This window comes from Aegilops tauschii, chromosome 1 (genome assembly GCF_002575655.3).
Source record: "Aegilops tauschii subsp. strangulata cultivar AL8/78 chromosome 1, Aet v6.0, whole genome shotgun sequence".
NCBI lineage: Eukaryota > Viridiplantae > Streptophyta > Magnoliopsida > Poales > Poaceae > Aegilops > Aegilops tauschii.
The window spans coordinates 25,055,804-25,074,460 of record NC_053035.3 but is presented as its reverse complement, the minus strand read 5'-3'; the positions used below and the strand labels follow the sequence as shown (position 1 = coordinate 25,074,460).

The following is an 18,657-nucleotide window of genomic DNA, read 5'->3' as shown; positions in this document are numbered from 1 at the left end:
CAACTTACTTTGATTCGTAGCCTGCACTTCCTACTTAGATTTGTTTAGTCATCATCGATTTAGGTTTCCCTAGTGCATGCAATTCAATTTAGCAGTACTTACATCTCTGATCACGTCTGATTTTTATTAGCCGTCCGATCTTGCGGGGAATTAAACTTGGGCGTTGATGATTGGTTTCCCTCACATGTCAAACGAGCAAAGTCTTTTCCATGCACTTGTCTTTGCCTATGAGCTATTTTACACCTGCAACATTGATAAACAGAAAGATGTTGATGATTGGTTTCCCTCACATGTCATATGCAGGAAGACATGGCGTATGCAAGTGATGAGAGTATGTTCGAGTATCTAAATGTTGTCAGCAAGATGTTTGATAGTGAGGCTGAAGGCTATGAATTCTACAACAAATATGCTCTTGAAAAAGGTTTTAGTGTGAGGAAAAGCTACGTTGAGTGGGATGGATCCAACAAATACATAATTTTAAGGAAAATTGTGTGTAGTCGTGAAGGGTTTCGCGAAGAGAAGCACATGAAAAGAAAGATGGAAGATAGAAAGAGGAGGACACGAAGTTTAACTCGTGTTGGGTGTAATGCTAAATTGGTCATTACGAGACAGGAGGAAACCGGTCGGTGGTTTGTCAAGGATTTCATCGATGAGCACAGCCATCCTCTAGCCCCATGGGATCTTTCTTGTCTGCTGCGTTCGCACAGACGAATTAGCGATGAGCAGAAAGCGGACATTGCGGACATGGAAAAATGTGGGATCCGCAAATACCGTATTATGGATATTTTGTGCTTTCAATACGGTGGATTTGATAAGGTTGGATGCATAAAGAGGGACATTTATAATTTCTGCCATGCTAATAAGCAGGAGACAATCAGTGCCGGTGATGCTAATACGGTGATCATGCACATGATGGCGAGGCGAGAGCGAGATGTGGATTTTTTCTTCAAGTACTTGGTAGACGAGCATGGCCATCTGAAGGGACTGTTCTGGGCTGATAGTCAATCGCGACTTGACTACGAGGCTTTCGGAGACGTCATTGTTTTCGATAGCACATACAGAACCAACAGATACAATCTACCATTCGTGCCGTTTGTGGGGTTGAATCACCACCGCAGCACTGTTATTTTTGGCTGTGGTATAATTTCTCATGAAACAAGCCAGGCATACGAGTGGATGTTGCGGACCTTTTCTGATTGCGTGGCACAGAAGCATCCAATATCTGTGATCACAGATGGGGACCTTGCAATGCAGAGAGCAATCAGGGTGGTCTGGCCAGACTCAAACCATGGACTATGTATATGGCACATTCAGCAGAACATTGTACGCCATCTGCATGATGACGACGTAAAGGAGGAATTCAGATCTTTCATTTATGATACTTCTTTCATTGAAGAGCATGAGATAAAATGGATACAATTCTTACAACGGAATAAAGTAACCAGTGAGGAGTCTTGGCTGCATCAGATGTATCAGATGAGAAAGTTGTGGTGTGCTCCATATCTTGAGGGGCGTTGTTTCCTAGGATTGAGCAGCAATCAGAGGAGTGAGAGCTTGAACTCTGTGCTACACACGCATCTTGAGGGTAAGATGTCGTTGTTTGAAATGCTAGAGCACTATGAGCGTTGCCTTGCGTCGCGACGGATTAACGAAGCTCTCCAAGACGTCGAAGCCTTGCAGTCCGTTCCATTTACAGAGGAAAATGCTTCGCCGCTTGAGAAACACGCCGCAACAGTTTTCACACCTAGTGTCTTTAAGATGGTCTTATGGAGCATAGATGCTGTCAGCAAATGTCAGATGAGAGAGATACTAGATGGATCAGAAGATTCCACTTATGTTGTGTCCAAGCAGGAAAGAATGGATAAAAAGTTTGGAGTGCGCATTGAAGAGCAAGGAGGTCTTTTGCACAGGGTGAGTTGTTCTTGCCGTAAGCTGGAATGCGCAGGCACACCATGTTCCCACATTTTTTACATACTGGGGATTTTAAAACAAACAATTCTGCCCAGTTGTTGCGTTCCCACTAGGTGGACTATGAATGCAAAATGTGCATACGCACCTACCAGAAAAAACCAGATGTATGACTATTCGGTAAGCCTGCAGAGGTACCGCGAGTTGCGGAATTGTAGTCACGGCGCAAGTTTCAAGGCATGCCACTCTGATGAGGACTATCACCGTCTAAAGATGCTTTTGGAAGCACAACATCATGGCAAGCAATCAAGTTTTGAACAAGCTGACAGCAAGGAGTCAACTAATGCTCAACATAACAGCATTAGGTTTGGCCCGTTGATGCCGCACTCGGAGAAAGTTGATAAGGTTCTGGATCCCGTGCATGTGCCAGGCCGAGGTGCATCGAAGAAAAGGCTACAGGCAAAGACAAAGAAGTCAAGATCACAGAATATGTGTGGCTATTGCAAGAATCCTGGTCACAATCGACGTAAATGCGCTAAATTGCTAGAGGTACGAAATATGTTCATATTTATTTTTTGCATGTGTTTTACTCATAATTGATGTCCATGTGATTTATTCTATTCTTCTGTGTAGGATCTCGAGGCTGAACTGTGATGTCTACATACAGCATGAACTGACGATGAGCCAGAGAAAGTCGTGTGCCATTCAGCTTTGTGTGACGTGGTCTTTACATTCTATTTCATCGTGACAGTAATTTAGTGAAGTGCGGTTGTACTGCCATGTTACTGTATTAGTTCGACATCTTTCGTTTTCATTTTCTGTGTGTATCATTTGATGTCCAACTTTAAGAATGATGATGTATTTCGAACAGGAATAAGGGCTAGCATGGAGCACTTGTTATTTTCGAGTAGAATAATTTTTGTGATGTATTTCTGCACGCATATTCATAATCATCATGCATATTCTTCATTTATAGATCATTAATGACTGACGTCTTTTTTAAATAAGCGGGGCCCAGTAGGGTGTGCTTGAAATTTTTGAGAAACCTGCATGCACGTTCATCTTCGCTGCATGCAAATCGGGCGGCAGCCGCTGTGCCAGCAGCTGTCAAGGCCTTGATGAATCACTATTCACATGCAGGTCCCCGACTCTTGCATGCAGGTGCCTAGTTTTTGCATGAAGGTCCCTGGGTCGCATCATTAGTTGAGGAAGTATCTCTAGAGTTTTCGAACTGACATTGCCCACCACCTCCTCCAAATCACCCAAATCACCTCCTCCAAATCACCCAAATTTTCTTGTACATGGTGACACACATGTGCCAAACATGTCTATGAAAGAAATTTTTGGAAAAAATTATTTTACAATGCCCCCTTGAGGCATAGACCGATGTTTTCAGCAGTCAGTCTAGAGGGCATTATAAATTCAAAAAAATTCAAAAAAATACAAAACCTTGGAAACCTAGCATTGTTTGTGCAAGAGATCATGTGTGCCAAAATTGAGGTGATTTGGAGGTGGTCGAAAAAATGCCCGCATTCCGGAGGGACCATTTGCTCTAACTTAAGCCAGTTTTTGAGAAAAGGTGAATTTTTCCACCACCTCCAAATCACCCCAATTTTCCTATACATGGTGACACACATGTGCCAAACATGTCTATGAAAGAAATTTTTGAAAAAAATTATTTTACAATGCCCCCTTGAGGCATAGACCGATGTTTTCAGCAGTCAGTCTAGAGGGCATTATAAATTCAAAAAAATTCAAAAAAATACAAAACCTTGGAAACCTAGCATTGTTTGTGCAAGAGATCATGTGTGCCAAAATTGAGGTGATTTGGAGGTGGTTGAAAAAATGCCCGCATTCCGGAGGGACCATTTGGTCTAAACTTAAGCCAGTTTTTGAAAAAAGGTGAATTTTTCCACCACCTCCAAATCACCCCAATTTTCCTGTACATGGTGACACACATGTCTATGAAAGAAATTTTTGAAAAAAATTATTTTACAATGCCCCCATGAGGCATAGGCCGATGTTTTCAGCAGTCAGTCTAGAGGGCATTATAAATTCAAAAAAATTCAAAAAAATACAAAACCTTGGAAACCTAGCATTGTTTGTGCAAGAGATCATGTGTGCCAGACTTGAGGTGATTTGGAGGTGGTCGAAAAAATGCCCGCATTCCGGAGGGACCAACTTAAGCCAGTTTTTGAAAAAAGGTGAAATTTTCCACCACCTCCAAATCACCCCAATTTTCCTGTACATGGTGACACACATGTGCCAAACATGTCTATGAAAGAAATTTTGGAAAAAAATTATTTTACAATGCCCCCTTGAGGCATAGACCGATGTTTTCAGCAGTCAGTCTAGAGGGCATTATAAATTCAAAAAAATACAAAAAAATACAAAACCTTGGAAACCTAGCATTGTTTGTGCAAGAGATCATGTGTGCCAGAATTGTGGTGATTTGGAGGTGGTCGAAAAAATGCCCGCATTCCGGAGGGACCAACTTAAGCCAGTTTTTGAAAAAAGGTGAATTTTTCCACCACCTTCAAATCACCCCAATTTTCTTGTACATGGTGACACACATGTCTATGAAAGAAATTTTTGGAAAATAGTATTTTACAATGCCCCCTTGAGGCATAGACCGATGTTTTCAGCAGTCAGTCTAGAGGGCATTATAAATTCAAAAAAATTCAAAAAAATACAAAACCTTGGAAACCTAGCATTGTTTGTGCAAGAGATCATGTGTGCCAAAATTGAGGTGATTTGGAGGTGGTCGAAAAAATGCCCGCATTCCGGAGGGACGATTTGGTCTAACTTAAGCTAGTTTTGGAAAAAAGGTGAATTTTTCCACCACCTCCAAATCACCCCAATTTTCCTGTACATGGTGACACACATGTGCCAAACATGTCTATGAAAGAAATTTTTGAAAAAATTTATTTTACAATGCCCCCTTGAGGCATAGACCGATGTTTTCAACAGTCAGTCTAGAGGGCATTATAAATTCAAAAAAATTCAAAAAATACAAAACCTTGGAAACCTAGCATTGTTTGTGCAAGAGATCATGTGTGCCAAAATTGAGGTGATTTGGAGGTGGTCGAAAAATTCACCTTGAACAAAACCTAGCATTACCAAGCACATGCCCACTGTACGCAGCATGTCTCATCAGTCAAGCAACATTGAAGCACCTACTGTGATCATTGCAGCATCAGAATATAAACACTGCAACAAAGCATAGCTGACCTGCATCTAGACAGTTGATATACTTCAGAGACATACTAGATTAATTAAGTCTCTGCCATACTTAAGAGTCTGCCATACTACTTAAGAGTCTGCCATACTACTTAACAGTTCACAAACACTTCCACCTTCCAGATTCACAGTTCACAACCATACTAGCGCAAAAGTTAAACATCATCAACTATATTGATGATGAGTAGCACTACCAGCTTCACAGAGGGTGACTAGATGGGACCCATAGCCTTTAGGAGGGCTGCATGCTCTGCCCTGATCTTCACGTCGTTCCCACTCGTCGCTACAGCGCGTGCATGCGACATAAGGTGCTCATACAGCCCATCCTTGGGAATTGGCTTAGTGGTGCAGTATGGGCACCTGAACTTGCCCCCCTTGTAGTACGCCGCCTTCCCCTTCTCCCTGATCTTGTTGGCTTCATGCTCAATGAAGGACTTGTGGTTCCACTCTTCCACCTCATCTCCAGAGTTGTACTGCACATACAAATGATTTCCATAAATACATACTTCCCATTTAGAGTAATGTAATTAACAAACATCAAATAATTGCCATTTACTTGCCCGTTAATGAACAAACAAACATAATAGCCCATTTACAGCTAATTAATGCACAAACAACAGAATAGTTCCATTTAGAAGATTTTAATGGACAAACAACAGAATAGTTCCATTTATATGCATTCATATATGGTTTCATGAAAAAACATCACACATATCCCATTTACAGCTAATTAATGCACAAACAACACAACTTTCAGAGGAATTAATTGAAAGTACAACAAAACTTTCCATTTTAGAATAATTCAATGGACAAACAACACAATATTTCCATTTATGTGCATTCAGATAAGGTTTCATGATCAAAGACCACAAATATGCCATTTAGAGCTAATTAATGACCAAACAACACAACTTTATGATATCAATGAATAAACTATATAACATTCCAATTTAGAGGCATTCATATAGGGCATCATCAACAAACAACATCTCACACAGATTAATAAACACACCAAAAACAACTTGGGGTTACCTCCTCGTCGTCGTCAGACTCAGACGGGTCGTCGAACCCAGCGATGTCCAGCTTCCTCTTGTTGCCAGCAGCTTCCTCTTTCTGCAATACAAGTAATTAATTCAATTATACTACTAACTACATATAACATAGTATACAAAGGTCAAGCAATCTGCAATGTGCTTCTAATAACCTAAAATGTTACTTTGACCTAAAATTATCCAAAGGTCAAGCATTCTACAATGATAGCTTGGTCAAACTAAAATTTTAGATCATGCTGACTGTGGTCCTTCAAACTGTAATGCCAGACTGGGCACCAACAATAATTTTGTGAGTGCTCAGGTCTGCCAATTAATGGAGGTAGTACATTGGTTGACAACAAGTAATTGCATTTACTTCATCTGGCTCATGTAATGTACATAGTGGTACATCAAATGAACAAAGTAGGATTTTAACCTCATTTGTACAATATCAACTTTAATAGATACACTGGGTGGCGGCTCAGCCCCTGCCGTGGCCCACTGAGGGAATATGCAAAACAAATCTAACAACATATACAGCATATAACAAAATCTGAGCACATGAGGCAATCCAGATACTAATATAAAAAACCTAACTCTCATTATGATCTCTCTAGCATTCAACCACGAATCAAGTACAAAAAATCCTAACTCTCAAATGGGGTTCCCCATTCAATCAACAAACCCTAACAAGCAGAAGGGGGTGCCGCATTCAATCACAAATCTACAATAAAAAACCCTATCTACAAAATCTTCTGCTTAATAACTACAACTAAGAGAGGAGGGGAACGAGAAGGATTACCACATCCACCACCTGCTTGTCGCTCGCCTCCGCACCTACATCCAGTGCGCCGCCAGACGCCGTCACCACCAGGTCCGGCACGACGGAGTCCGAGCCCACCACCCCCTGCTCCACCAGATCCGCCGCCGCAACGACCGATCCAGCGACTGCGGGTGCAGCATCTCCCGCACCGCCGACGGCGGCCACTTCTTGGACGGCATCTACCGCGGTGTTCGCGGCCTCGACCGCAACTCCGTGCGCAGTGGCGGCAGCGCCACCACCTTGCGCCATCGAAGCCTAAGAGAACCCACCGGAGAGAGGGAGGTGGTGGAGTTGAGCGAGTAGGTGTAGTGGCGGGGCGATGGAGACGAGGGGGAGACGATGCGGCAAGGAGAGAGGGGGTGACCCGATTTGGGGGAAAAGGTGGGGGAGATGCGGCCGGTGGTGGTTCCCCTCCCTCTTTATAGGATGTGACGTTTTTGGAAGTTTTCGTGCGCCGCGTGGCTAGCCCTCGACCGCCGCCGCACGTGACAAGGGAAAACGAATCGCCCACGTACAATACATGTATACCCCCAGTGTACAAAAGTAATCGGGCCGGTGCAAAAAAAGCCCGCCTACTTGCCCCCTTTCACAATTCAACGGCCTGCATACAACTAGTAACCCCATCATTTATTGGGCCAGGATGCAGAGGCCCGCCAGATTGTGAAAACAGGTAGCAAGTAGGCCCCACAGGGCAGGGACGGAGACGGTTAGGCAATGTGCTGCCCGCTTTAGAAAGGAACTTGAGAGGGAAAGCTCAGCGCGCTATATAAACCGGTGCTAGCTCCCCTCGCTCGGCGAGGTGGGACTAAACTCCCTGCACCCCTGGGATGTGCCCGGCGCGAAGCTCGCTTGGGCCTAATTCGGGTGGGCCGTCCCACGCCAGCCTCACCCGCTGGGTCGCTGGATGGACCGTTGGGCCATCTCGTTGTCTGCGCCTGAGGCCTGCATGCATGGGAAGGGCGGCGACGTGGGTTTGCATGCACGGGTGGCGGACGTGCATGCATGCGAGCGAGGCGATTAAAACCTTGTTTTCACACTTTTCGATTCAACGTGGCAATTAAAACCTTGGTTTCACACTTTTTTGATCCACCCGCATCTATTCAACGTGGCAATTAAAGTGGCATATGGATCGTTCGATGCGGCTAGTTTGAACGTAAGCGCGGTCGGTTCCCTTCCCTTCCCCTTTCCCTATTTAAACCACCAGCCCTCACCTTCTGCACACATCCATTTGCGCCGCCCTTCTCTTCTTCCCCAAACCCAGAGCACTCTCTGAGCGAGCCGCGAGGATGCAGTACAACGGCCCCACCTACCGGCTCCCACCGACCGTGCCGGAGAGACAGTATCCGGGCGGCGTCGTCGTGGAGAGCAGGCTTCGCGTGTGGGCGTTCTCACGCTGGAGGGGTGCAAGGGGCTTTGCCCAGTGGTTCCTCCGTGCGGGCTTCGCCCACCTCCCGGCGGGCTCGCCGGTGATGTTCCGACTGCATGAAGTGCGTCCAAACTCCTGGTCTCCGCCGATAGGGCTCACCGTCACCTTCACCAACAGATTTGATGCGTACTACCTCCTCGACAAGGTGTTTTGGTGTGGATGCGAATTCATCGCATTCACAACCCACAACATCTTCACAAACTTCGACTGCGTCTTCCCCACCCGCGACGGTATGCACACCCTCCCCTACTACATCGGCGAGGACGAGATGGAGAGGAGCACTGGAGAGGAGGCGCAGTGAAGATGGTGGTGAAGGCCCGGTCTCGTCAGCTTGTCTTGCCTTAGCGTGTTAGGGCAAGTTTTTTATCTTTTAAATATTTCTATTAAGAGCAAATCATGTTGTTGGTTCTACCGTGAACTTTATCTATCCGAACTATGTTATGATTTCTACCCGTCTATTTGATATGTTGTTGGTTATCTGTGTTTTGCTTGCTATTTCTATCTTCTTCCCTTGATATTTCTATCTTATTTGACGTCAAAACAAGCAAGTTTTGGGGTTAGCTCAGATTTCACGCGGCCCACGGGGGTGTGCTTGCGCGCTTGATGAAAAAAATTGGTGTCATTCAACTTAGCCGTTCGGGTAGCAGGGGATGTTCCATCTGGGAAGACGGATTTTTTCGGCATGCTTGAAATGGACCCAAATTTTTTTTGAAACCCTTGTACCCACATGACAAGCATGCATGCCAACTGGAAATTGTTTTGCGACGTTGCATGGTTTTGTAGGCTATAATGATTACACGTGTAGATGAAAGGCACGAAAAAACAGTTTCAACAAAGACAACATCAATGATTTTTTACAAGTTTTATAGATGGAAACTTCTTTAGATGCAATGCCATCTCACAAACAACTCAGAAACAACTGTATGATTGATCATAAAACTCATGCATTGTTGTTCAAAGAACTGTCTCATGAATAAATTGTACCATAATTGCGAACATAGTGTGAAACAGAAAAAAAATGTTTGTTTGCAACAAAATAATCCTGGTTTGAAGCTTAAACTGGTTGAAAAACAATTGAGCCTACTCCATATGGTCTTCTGCACTGCCAAAATCCAGTGACCTCTTGCGTTGCGACGTTGGAGATTGCGTCGGGCTTGGCGACGACCCATGTGCTTCAATCTTTTTCTCTTTAACATCAATGTAACCATACAACTGAAGTTGTTCTTGTTCTTTCTCCGCCAACTCTCTAGCAAGACCCTCCATTTCTTGGATTCTCACTTCCTGTAGAAAACCATAGGAATTGTATTAGGAAGAACTTAAAAATGACGTAGCCATAAACTAGATGCATGTAACATGTAAAATTTGAACCTCTGGATCAAAGTCATGCTCGGGATAACGACCCGTAGTTCTATTGTACACAATGTACAGGTGACATTTCTTGCTGCCATTCAGATCAGAAAGCATTTTTTTCTACATCATCTGGTCCTGCAATCAAGAACATTCCTTCTGGCAGCTTCCACGCAGACTCGGGTAAGAAGTAGTACAGTTCTGCTCCCAGTTTGCAACCAAAAGTATCTCTCATTTCACTCATAATGAGATCGTAGGTCACTTTGAGGGGTTCAAAAATTCTGACTTCTGCCGGGTGTTCATCAAAGTATGCTCTCGGGACATGTGACATCTCATCATCCCTACTAACAATAAATTCCATGACCAGCACCTAGTATCTCACATCAGAGTTAATACATTAAATGAGTAAAGGGGCAAACATAATTTTTTATGTGCATAGCAAAATTGCGGTGTTGTTACCTGCTTTTGTGGAATGTATCCTTCATGTCGAGTGACTGGGGATTGTGCCATCTCAAACCTTCTCACCTTGTTATGTGGAATGTATCCTTCATGTGGTGTGACTGGGGACTCTGCCATCCCACGTTTCTTATCCTGCGTATGAAACGTCGACAGTGGGTTTACACACAAATTTTAAAAGGTCATACCATATCTTGGGTATGGCATCATTGGGAGGTACTTACAAGGGGAGAATTGAAGATATGTTGTTGGGGTGGAGTGATGTGGCATTGAACGGGTGACTCTATCGCACTTTCTCGAGTGGATGGCGACTGTGCCGTCTCATGATGCTTAGCCTACATACAATCGCCGACATAAGGTTGCCACAAATTGAAGATGTTTGTATCATAGAATACTAAGGTCCTTAATATATACAATCGGTGCGAAATACTTACAGGGGGAGAAAAATTGAAGACATGTTGTCGGGGTGGCCGTGAGATCGCACGGGCTTCTAACATATGTCCTTCCAAATGGACCTTCTCCAGCATGGCCTTATAATCCATGTCCGACCGCTCCTGTAGCAGCTTGCTGTCCATATCCGAACGTGCCTGCAACACATAGGCATCCATCCTGACTCGCTCTGTCTGTATAATACTGTCCACAAGCTTCCGGTCCTTCTGCAATGTTTGATGCATTTCCTTGTAGCCTAGGAAAAACTTTTTTTCCATGTCCTCACAGTCCCGCTTATACTTTTCTTCAATCTCAAGACGCATCTTCGCCATCTTACGGGAAAACTCCTCATGCTCCTCCTTTATCATCCTGTCCACGTATGAACGTTCTTTTTTGAGTTTCTTATCTACCTCAGCGCGATCCTTTTGCACCTTCAAGTCGATCTCCCGGCGCGCTTCATGCAAAGACTTGTCGTACTCCGCATGGTTGTTATGCGCCTCTGAGACCATGATCCCTACAACAACACATATACCCATAGTATGAAAACTGTATCCACAACCTCATCCAACTAATTCCTAACAATACCACCGAGAAAATATATTCATAACCAGTTCGTACGAACAACTACTACAAACTATCAATCAAAAAGCTCTTGCATGACATCCTGTACTCCAATTACACCAGAACTACTCAACTATGGCAAAGGCTGTATTTTCTAATCTCTTCGAAAATGACTTGTTGGTCAAATCAATGGAAAAAATAATCAGCACTGCAATCAAAGATGGGAGGAGCCGTGGAGGAGACCTTTTTAATCCGGCGTCGGCGTGGTCGCTTCAGAAGCGATGGCGCGATCCCGGCGATGGCTATGTGAGGAGAAACAAGGTAGATGGGGGTGGTTAGGATAGGGTTGATATGCGGTAGAATGGGAAGGTATATATGCGTGATTGTAGGGATAATTAGTTATTTTGAAGTAATGCGCTTTGATGCAATTTTTTTTAAGGAGCACGATCTTTTCGGGGCTTACCGCGGGTCCAACCACATATCACACAAGCCCGAGCCATCGCCGTGCCCGTGCCAACCCGCGGCCCACCATTGCCTCCCTTTCCCTTGCCCCACCAAATTGTTATTCTTCTCCGGCGACGAAGCCTGCCATCGCCGGCGGACGGTGAGAGACGAGAGATGTCCATGTCCAGTTCGGCCTCTCCGTCATCATGGCCGCGGTATGGTTCACTACCGATGACCAGATGCCCCGACTGCCCACGCATCGCGCCACTGAAGCGTTTGACAACCATATCGGAGAAGAATGGAAACCATGGGCGGGAATTTGTGAAATGCGAGAGCAAACCAGAAGCGGGGAAGGTTAAATCTATGTTCTGTTGTGTCTTTTTGCTATGAATTCTGACCCCAGATTTATTTATATTTCTTCGATCGGAATTGGTATTTAGGGTTTCCCTTCCCTTTTTCAGAACCTGAAAACATGCAAGCATTTTGAGTGGCTGGATGAATACGTTGAGAGGCTTCAAACGGATGGCTTCATTGATTTGAGGCACGGGGCAACCCTAGAGGTAGATCTGCCATCGGCGGTGGATAATAAGGGCTATGCCAATGTTCCTCCGATGGTGGCGGATGCGGAACTCAAGGTGGAATTGAAGAAGATCAACAAGAACTTAAGGCAGTTGATCGATCTGAAGAAGCACGCAGATCTGATGGCCGCGGGATTTTATTTTTCAATAATTGTTGTGGGATTTGTTTACTTGTTGATCATCAGTCGTTAGTAGTTGTTAACAAATTATTTCAGTCAGCTTCTGTATAAGCAATGTCATGTGTGCTTAATGCCTTGTATGACCAGACCAAGGAAAAGATCATTTGAAATCTATTGGAAAGGACAAATAAAATTGAAAACTGATTTCTTGTTTCCAAAATAAAATTTGTAACTTATTGTTCTCTAAAAAAGGAAGAGCAATAAATTCCTTCCACGAATTTCAAGAAATAATTGTCAACCCATTTATTACGTGATATGTTTGGCGCAATTAGTGGCTAACTGGTTATTTTTTGAGGAATAGTGGCAAACGTTACGTTCAGATTAGTTGCATCATTTCGTTCATTTTGTACCCAAAAAATCTATACAAAGTGTTAATTGGACAATGTGAACAATGTGGCATGTACCCTGAACCCTAACCACCCCCCACCACACACACACACAAAACCGTAAAAACATTCAAAATTTTGCCCCACATGGAAACCATTATGCATGAATTCTCTATGGGGTCATGGGATGCCATGATGAAAGTTTGGGATCATTAGTACATGTACACGCAAGTACGATCTCTGACACGCGCATTTCCGGTCCCTGTACATGTACATGTAAACCAACCCAACATCGATCCGGTTCAGTGGATGGATGCATGCTCTATGTGGCATGAAGTATGTCGGTCGAGCCAGTCGACGGGCCAGATCGATGCTACCGGAGGGATTCCATTGTAGACCAACGCTCGACCTATGTCCGGTGTGTGTGATAGGTCCACTGTAAGACAAACATAGTTCCGTCAACCCTAAAATCGTAAACACTGATAACCCTAACCCCCCCCCACTAAACCGTAAAAACATTCAAAATTTTGCCCCACATGGAAACCATTATGCATGCATTCTCTATGGGGTCATGGGATGCCATGAAGAAAGTTTGGGATTATACACGCAAGTACGATCTCTGACACGCGCATTTCCGGCCTAGCATGTCAACACCCCGAAAGCACTAGCTGGGTTCCTCACCTGTATGAAACCAACCCAACATCGATCCGGTCCAGTGGATGGATGCATGCTCTATGTGGGACGAAGTTTGTCGGCCGAGCCAGTCAACGGACCGGATCGATGCTATCGGAGGGAATCCATTGTAGACGAACGCCCCACCAATGTCCGGTGTGTGTGCTACGTCCACTGTAAGACAAACATAGTTCCGGCGACCCTAAAACCCTTAAACCCTTAAACCCTAAACCCTGATAACCCTAACCCCCCCCACTAAACCGTAACAACATTCAAAATTTTTCCCCACATGGAAACCATTATGCATGCATTCTCTATGTGGTCATGGGATGCCATTAAGAAAGTTTGGGATCATTAGTACATGTACACGCAAGTACGATCTCTGACACACGCATTTCTGGGCTTGCATGTCAACACTAAACCCTAAACACTGATAACCCTACCCCCCCCCCCCCCACTAAACCCTAAACCCTGAACCCTGATAACCCTAACCCCCCCCACTAAACCCTAAACCCTAAACCCCTAAACCCTAATAACCCTAAACCCCTAAACGAGTTGACAAGATTTTCTTATTTTTTTATATCATTTATCCAAATCTCACATAACTCACGCGGCCCACCCCTCCCTAAATCCCGCGATTACAGCTCCGCATTCTAACCACCCGGGCCGTCCGCACCTCCCATGGCCGCTGCAAGATCAGATCGGAGACGCCGGTCGCCCACGGAATACAGGAGTCGGCGGCCACCACTCGCCGCCCACCGCCAACGTGATCTGAGGGGTCGGACGTCGGTGTTCTTCTCGCCGCCTCCTCCTCGCGTGAACGCGCCGTTTTTCCTTTGCGCCGTCGACCGCACTATACCGGCACTTATAGTTTGCGACGCACTAACCGCCGCCATCTACTCGGCGGCACCGTCTCCGAGAGAAGGTATTACCTGATCGTAACTCTTTATAATCGTTGTCGGCCGCTCCTTTAGTAGTTGAACCCTCATAGGTTTTGCACCCAAATAGGTTCTCTGCTTAAACCCATAAGTGGATCATATGTTAAATGACCCAGTTAATTTTGTTAAAATTAATTCGTTGCTAATTTTGTTATACATTTTCCAATTTTGTTCAGATTAATTGAGCCGGATTTTATCATTGCATAGGAGCCAGCAATGTCAGTTTCAGATACGAACCTTCATAATGGAGAAAAGCCCATCTCCGAAATTACCGATGCGGTAAGTAGTTGACTGTTTGTGTACAATCGTTTCGTACACATAATTCATGTGTACTCAGTATAATTTAATGGCATGTAACAGGAACTCGGCGAAAAGCATGGTCATATGAAGTTAGTATGCTCACAGACAAGGTTCGGAAAAACCATGAAACTGTTGTCACCAGACCACAAAAAGTACATCATATCAGAAACCAGTCTTGGCGGTCTAACCCAGATGCATGAAGTGACTCTACGGCGCATAATGTTGGTTAGACTAGCCAAGAGCATAGATATGGACACCCAATCCATTACCATCGGAAAAACGCCAATTCCTATAACAAAAGAGGACGTGCAGTGTATATTTGGCATTCCGATAGAAGGGGAGGATATAGAGCCACATCTGGAAATGCAAACCGACACAGAATTGTTTACCGCCTATGCAAACAATGGGCAAATTTTGATTTCTGACCTTGAAACGGCGATCCGAGCTTCCAAAGCCCCAGACGGCGATTTCCTGAGACAGTTCATTCTGTACGCAATTGGTACTGTACTAGCACCAACAGCACAACAGTATGTGGACTCGAAATATCTCAACATTGTTACAGATCTTCAAAACCTTCGGAAATTTAACTGGGGATGTTTCACACTTAATCACTTCTTCAAGTCCGTTCACAAGTTTAGAACTCGAGATCACGTAAATCTACAAGGAAATCTAATTCTGCTCCAGGTTAGTGCTAGATCACTACTTAATGTCCTTTAATTATTGTTCTGTTGCACATCTGTATGGTGATGAACTAATTTATTGTGTAGTATTGGTACTGGGAGCACGTGCATAGTGGCCGATTGATGTATGCTTCTAGACCCCCACCATTGATCGCACGATGGGACGAAATGACGGCTACTTTAAGAAGCGATGCTTACGACAAAGGAGGTGTTCATAACGGGCTGGTACCTATCTACAATTGAACTTTCTATATCCGACTTTTTATTTGGTACTAATGGTTCATTATATTTTATAAAAAAAGGCTGTCATGGAAATTTGTGCTCCTCAACGACCGTCTGAGAATTCAAATAATTTTCCAAGAAAAAATGATGAACATGTGCATCAACATGATTCGTATCGAGCACCATCACAAGGACATCAATTTAGTAGCCAGCAAGTATGTACTCCAAAGACTATTTGTTTTTGCAATATCACAAATAGGTGTCATGGAACCTCATTCATTTAGCTATTGTTATCAACGGGGTTTTATTTGGTTTACACAGATTGACATGGTAGTTGAAGCCATGAATGCACGCTTAGCTGATCATGAAAAGAAGGTAGGCAGGAAGTTAATGGAAACTGAGCACAGATTTGATGTCAAATACCAGACGCTAGCTGAAGACTTGATCGACATGAAGACTAAAACTGGCACTAATCCTAGGTTGTCGAAGGCCGAGGACGAAATTAAAGACTTAAGGAGGGAACTACATGTATGTCATACTGTGCATTTTGTATTTTGTATGAATATGTTCCTTCATGTTCATTATTGTTTGCATTGTTACAGGAATTAAAATACGAATTTAGAAGCAACCGACAATCAGTGTCACAGAAAGGAGGCGTGCAGGTGATCTTTATGGCCCAACACGTTAATATCTAAAAGTAACAAACTAATGATGAACTACCTTTGTTCTTTGTAGGATCAAGTCAATGTGTGCAATTCATCACTGACAGGAACTCCTAGGGCTATACAATTCACGGCAGGGACTTCGACTACACCAAGTGCAAGACATGTGACGGAAAACAATGAGAATCCAGAATTAACTCCGATGAAGCCTGTCTTTGGTAATGATTACAAGTTCACGGATGAGGACATAGAGACAGCCGTTTACATCCGCGGAACATACGACCCTGTTGAAATAGCTAGAATCGGAGACATTACCCTCACAGCAGAAAAACTGAAGCGAAATTTGGACGAGGAATACATTTATGGTTATGTAAGCCCATTATACTCTAGTCTACATCATTACTGCAACAACTTTCTTATTATTGTATGATTGAAAATTTGGCAGGTTATTATGGCATATGCTCGCATTAGCCAAATTGAGAATGATACTACCTCAATCATATCCCCTGAAGAAACCGAAAAGCTGTTACAAATGAAGGGGGTGGTTCCTGTTGGACGTGCAGCCTCATGGTTAGCTCGTGTAGCAGAAAAATTTGTAGGGCGCCGAAAGGTACATGTTTTCCTCAGTTTCATAGTTTATGTACACACTGTACACGACAAATTTCAGTTCTCAACCCAACCCAAATTTTACTGCAGGTGCATGTCCCACTGAATGTACACCAAAACCATTGGATGCTAATGATGTTTAATTTTGACAAAAAAGAAATTCAGACTCTGAACTCCATGAATTATCATTGCGTCAAGACCAAGGAAGATTCTCTTGTAAGTGTTCTCTTGCTGCCTCTTTTGATCCGCATGGCACATGAGCTCCCAAAGTACCGTGACCCTATGTATAACTCGTCGTACCCTAGGTGGACTCGATTCAGTTCTGCATCGACGAAGCTGTCAAGAATGGGTTGATATCACCAGCTAAGAACATCAATTTTGCCGAATGGACCAAAAAACGCTATGAGAACATACCACAACAGACCGATGGGTAGGCATGGCCTCATAAATTATTATTTGCCTACACGAATAAGATTACTGATCTTTAACTAAACATCGCAGGACTTCCTGTGCGGTTTGGACACTGCAGTACATGTTGTCATGGAACGGGGATGAAATGACCGATATTTTCAACCAGGTAATTGAATGCCTAATTAACATTTGTACTTTGTTTAGCTTGAAAGCTATGCTAACATAAGTGTCAGTTATCAAATATAGGCAAGGATAGATATTTTCAGGTGGAAAATATGTACAGCCTTACTGCATTCAAATTGCAACGCGCTTCGTCTCGAATCATATAAGTTCCCCATAACGGTTAGTGCTACATCAAGAATATATCCTTTATTTCATAAGTCTCATGATTAGAACTAACACAGCACTCTCTCTTATACAGAAGGAGGTGTACGATGCCCAGCAAGCAGTTCTACCTGATGGTTCAGAAGACGACGTGCAATTAGTAAACAATCCTGATGGTTCCAACGAACCCGACACATCCAACTCCCAGAAGGATACCGGTGCACCCAACCCCCCCAATAGTGGTGCACCCAACTCCCCAAAAAGGAAGAGAGCATGTGGACGCCCGAGAAAGCTAGTCAATCCCGAGGAAGCAGCAAAAACAAAGAGTCTTAAAGAACTGAAACTTAAATTTGACAACAAGACCATAGCCAACCAAGTGTCTTCGTTTCCATCACGGTCACGTAGAGAGCATAAACCAGCACCAGCTTTATTGAGCCCATTCAAACACAAATAGGTTGCATCAATTGATCATCAATTGATAAATGCTCATGCTCATGCTCTACTTTTAGCATCATTTCATACACGTTTAGTTCTTATCAGAAAGTGGAAATAGGTACTTTTGGCAATCATGAGCATCCTCTACTTATAGCAATATCTAATGCATCATCAGTACAAAGCTTGATTTGGCAATAGGTGGAATCGGCAATCATTTGCATGGTTTAATTTTGTGAAGCTATAATCATGCTGAGTTATACACTAAACATAATCATGCCAAGCTATAACTACCATAGTCATAAACCAGGCTTTTCTTAAGCACAGGTGCTTATTTGTACAGGGTAGACGCATAACTAGGCGTCTCTCCTGTAGAAATAGGCACCAGTGCTTCAGAAAAACCCTGTTTATTTTTCTAAGCACCACCGTACGCATCAAGCATTGTACAAGGCTTATCATGCATCACCAAAATAGTATTAACAACTTGGAACACTAAACCAGAGTAGCAACAAACTCTTAAGATAAACGGCAGATCAACCACCGCACAGCATAAGTTCAGACACACCATAGGACATAAGTTCAGACACATCGAACAACAAAGAAACATAGATATCATAAAAGGACACTGCGCTAGCAACTTGAAGGCAGACTTTGATCTCTCT

The 18,657-nt window shown here is 43.7% G+C and overlaps 1 protein-coding gene across 1 annotated transcript; it reads left to right on the top strand.

Annotated features, from left to right (window-relative positions):
- Nucleotides 1–309: 309 nt before the first annotated feature.
- On the top strand, nt 310–2,562 carry LOC141027066 (protein FAR1-RELATED SEQUENCE 5-like). Its single transcript, XM_073503986.1, has 3 exons — nt 310–1,911; nt 2,101–2,457; nt 2,542–2,562. Exons 1-3 carry the CDS (start codon nt 310–312, stop codon nt 2,560–2,562), a joined length of 1,980 nt encoding a protein of 659 aa, XP_073360087.1.
- The last annotated feature ends 16,095 nt before the right edge of the window (nt 2,563–18,657 follow it).

What these genes read in the sequence shown, in the direction of transcription:
- LOC141027066 (XM_073503986.1), top strand. Translation starts at nt 310, where the DNA reads ATGGCGTATGCAAGTGATGAGAGTATGTTCGAGTATCTAAATGTTGTC. An exon ending in AAGGAGGTCTTTTGCACAGG is followed by an intron (nt 1,912 to 2,100) that starts GTGAGTTGTTCT and finishes GTAAGCCTGCAG; the next exon opens with AGGTACCGCGAGTTGCGGAA. An exon ending in AATGCGCTAAATTGCTAGAG is followed by an intron (nt 2,458 to 2,541) that starts GTACGAAATATG and finishes TCTTCTGTGTAG; the next exon opens with GATCTCGAGGCTGAACTGTG.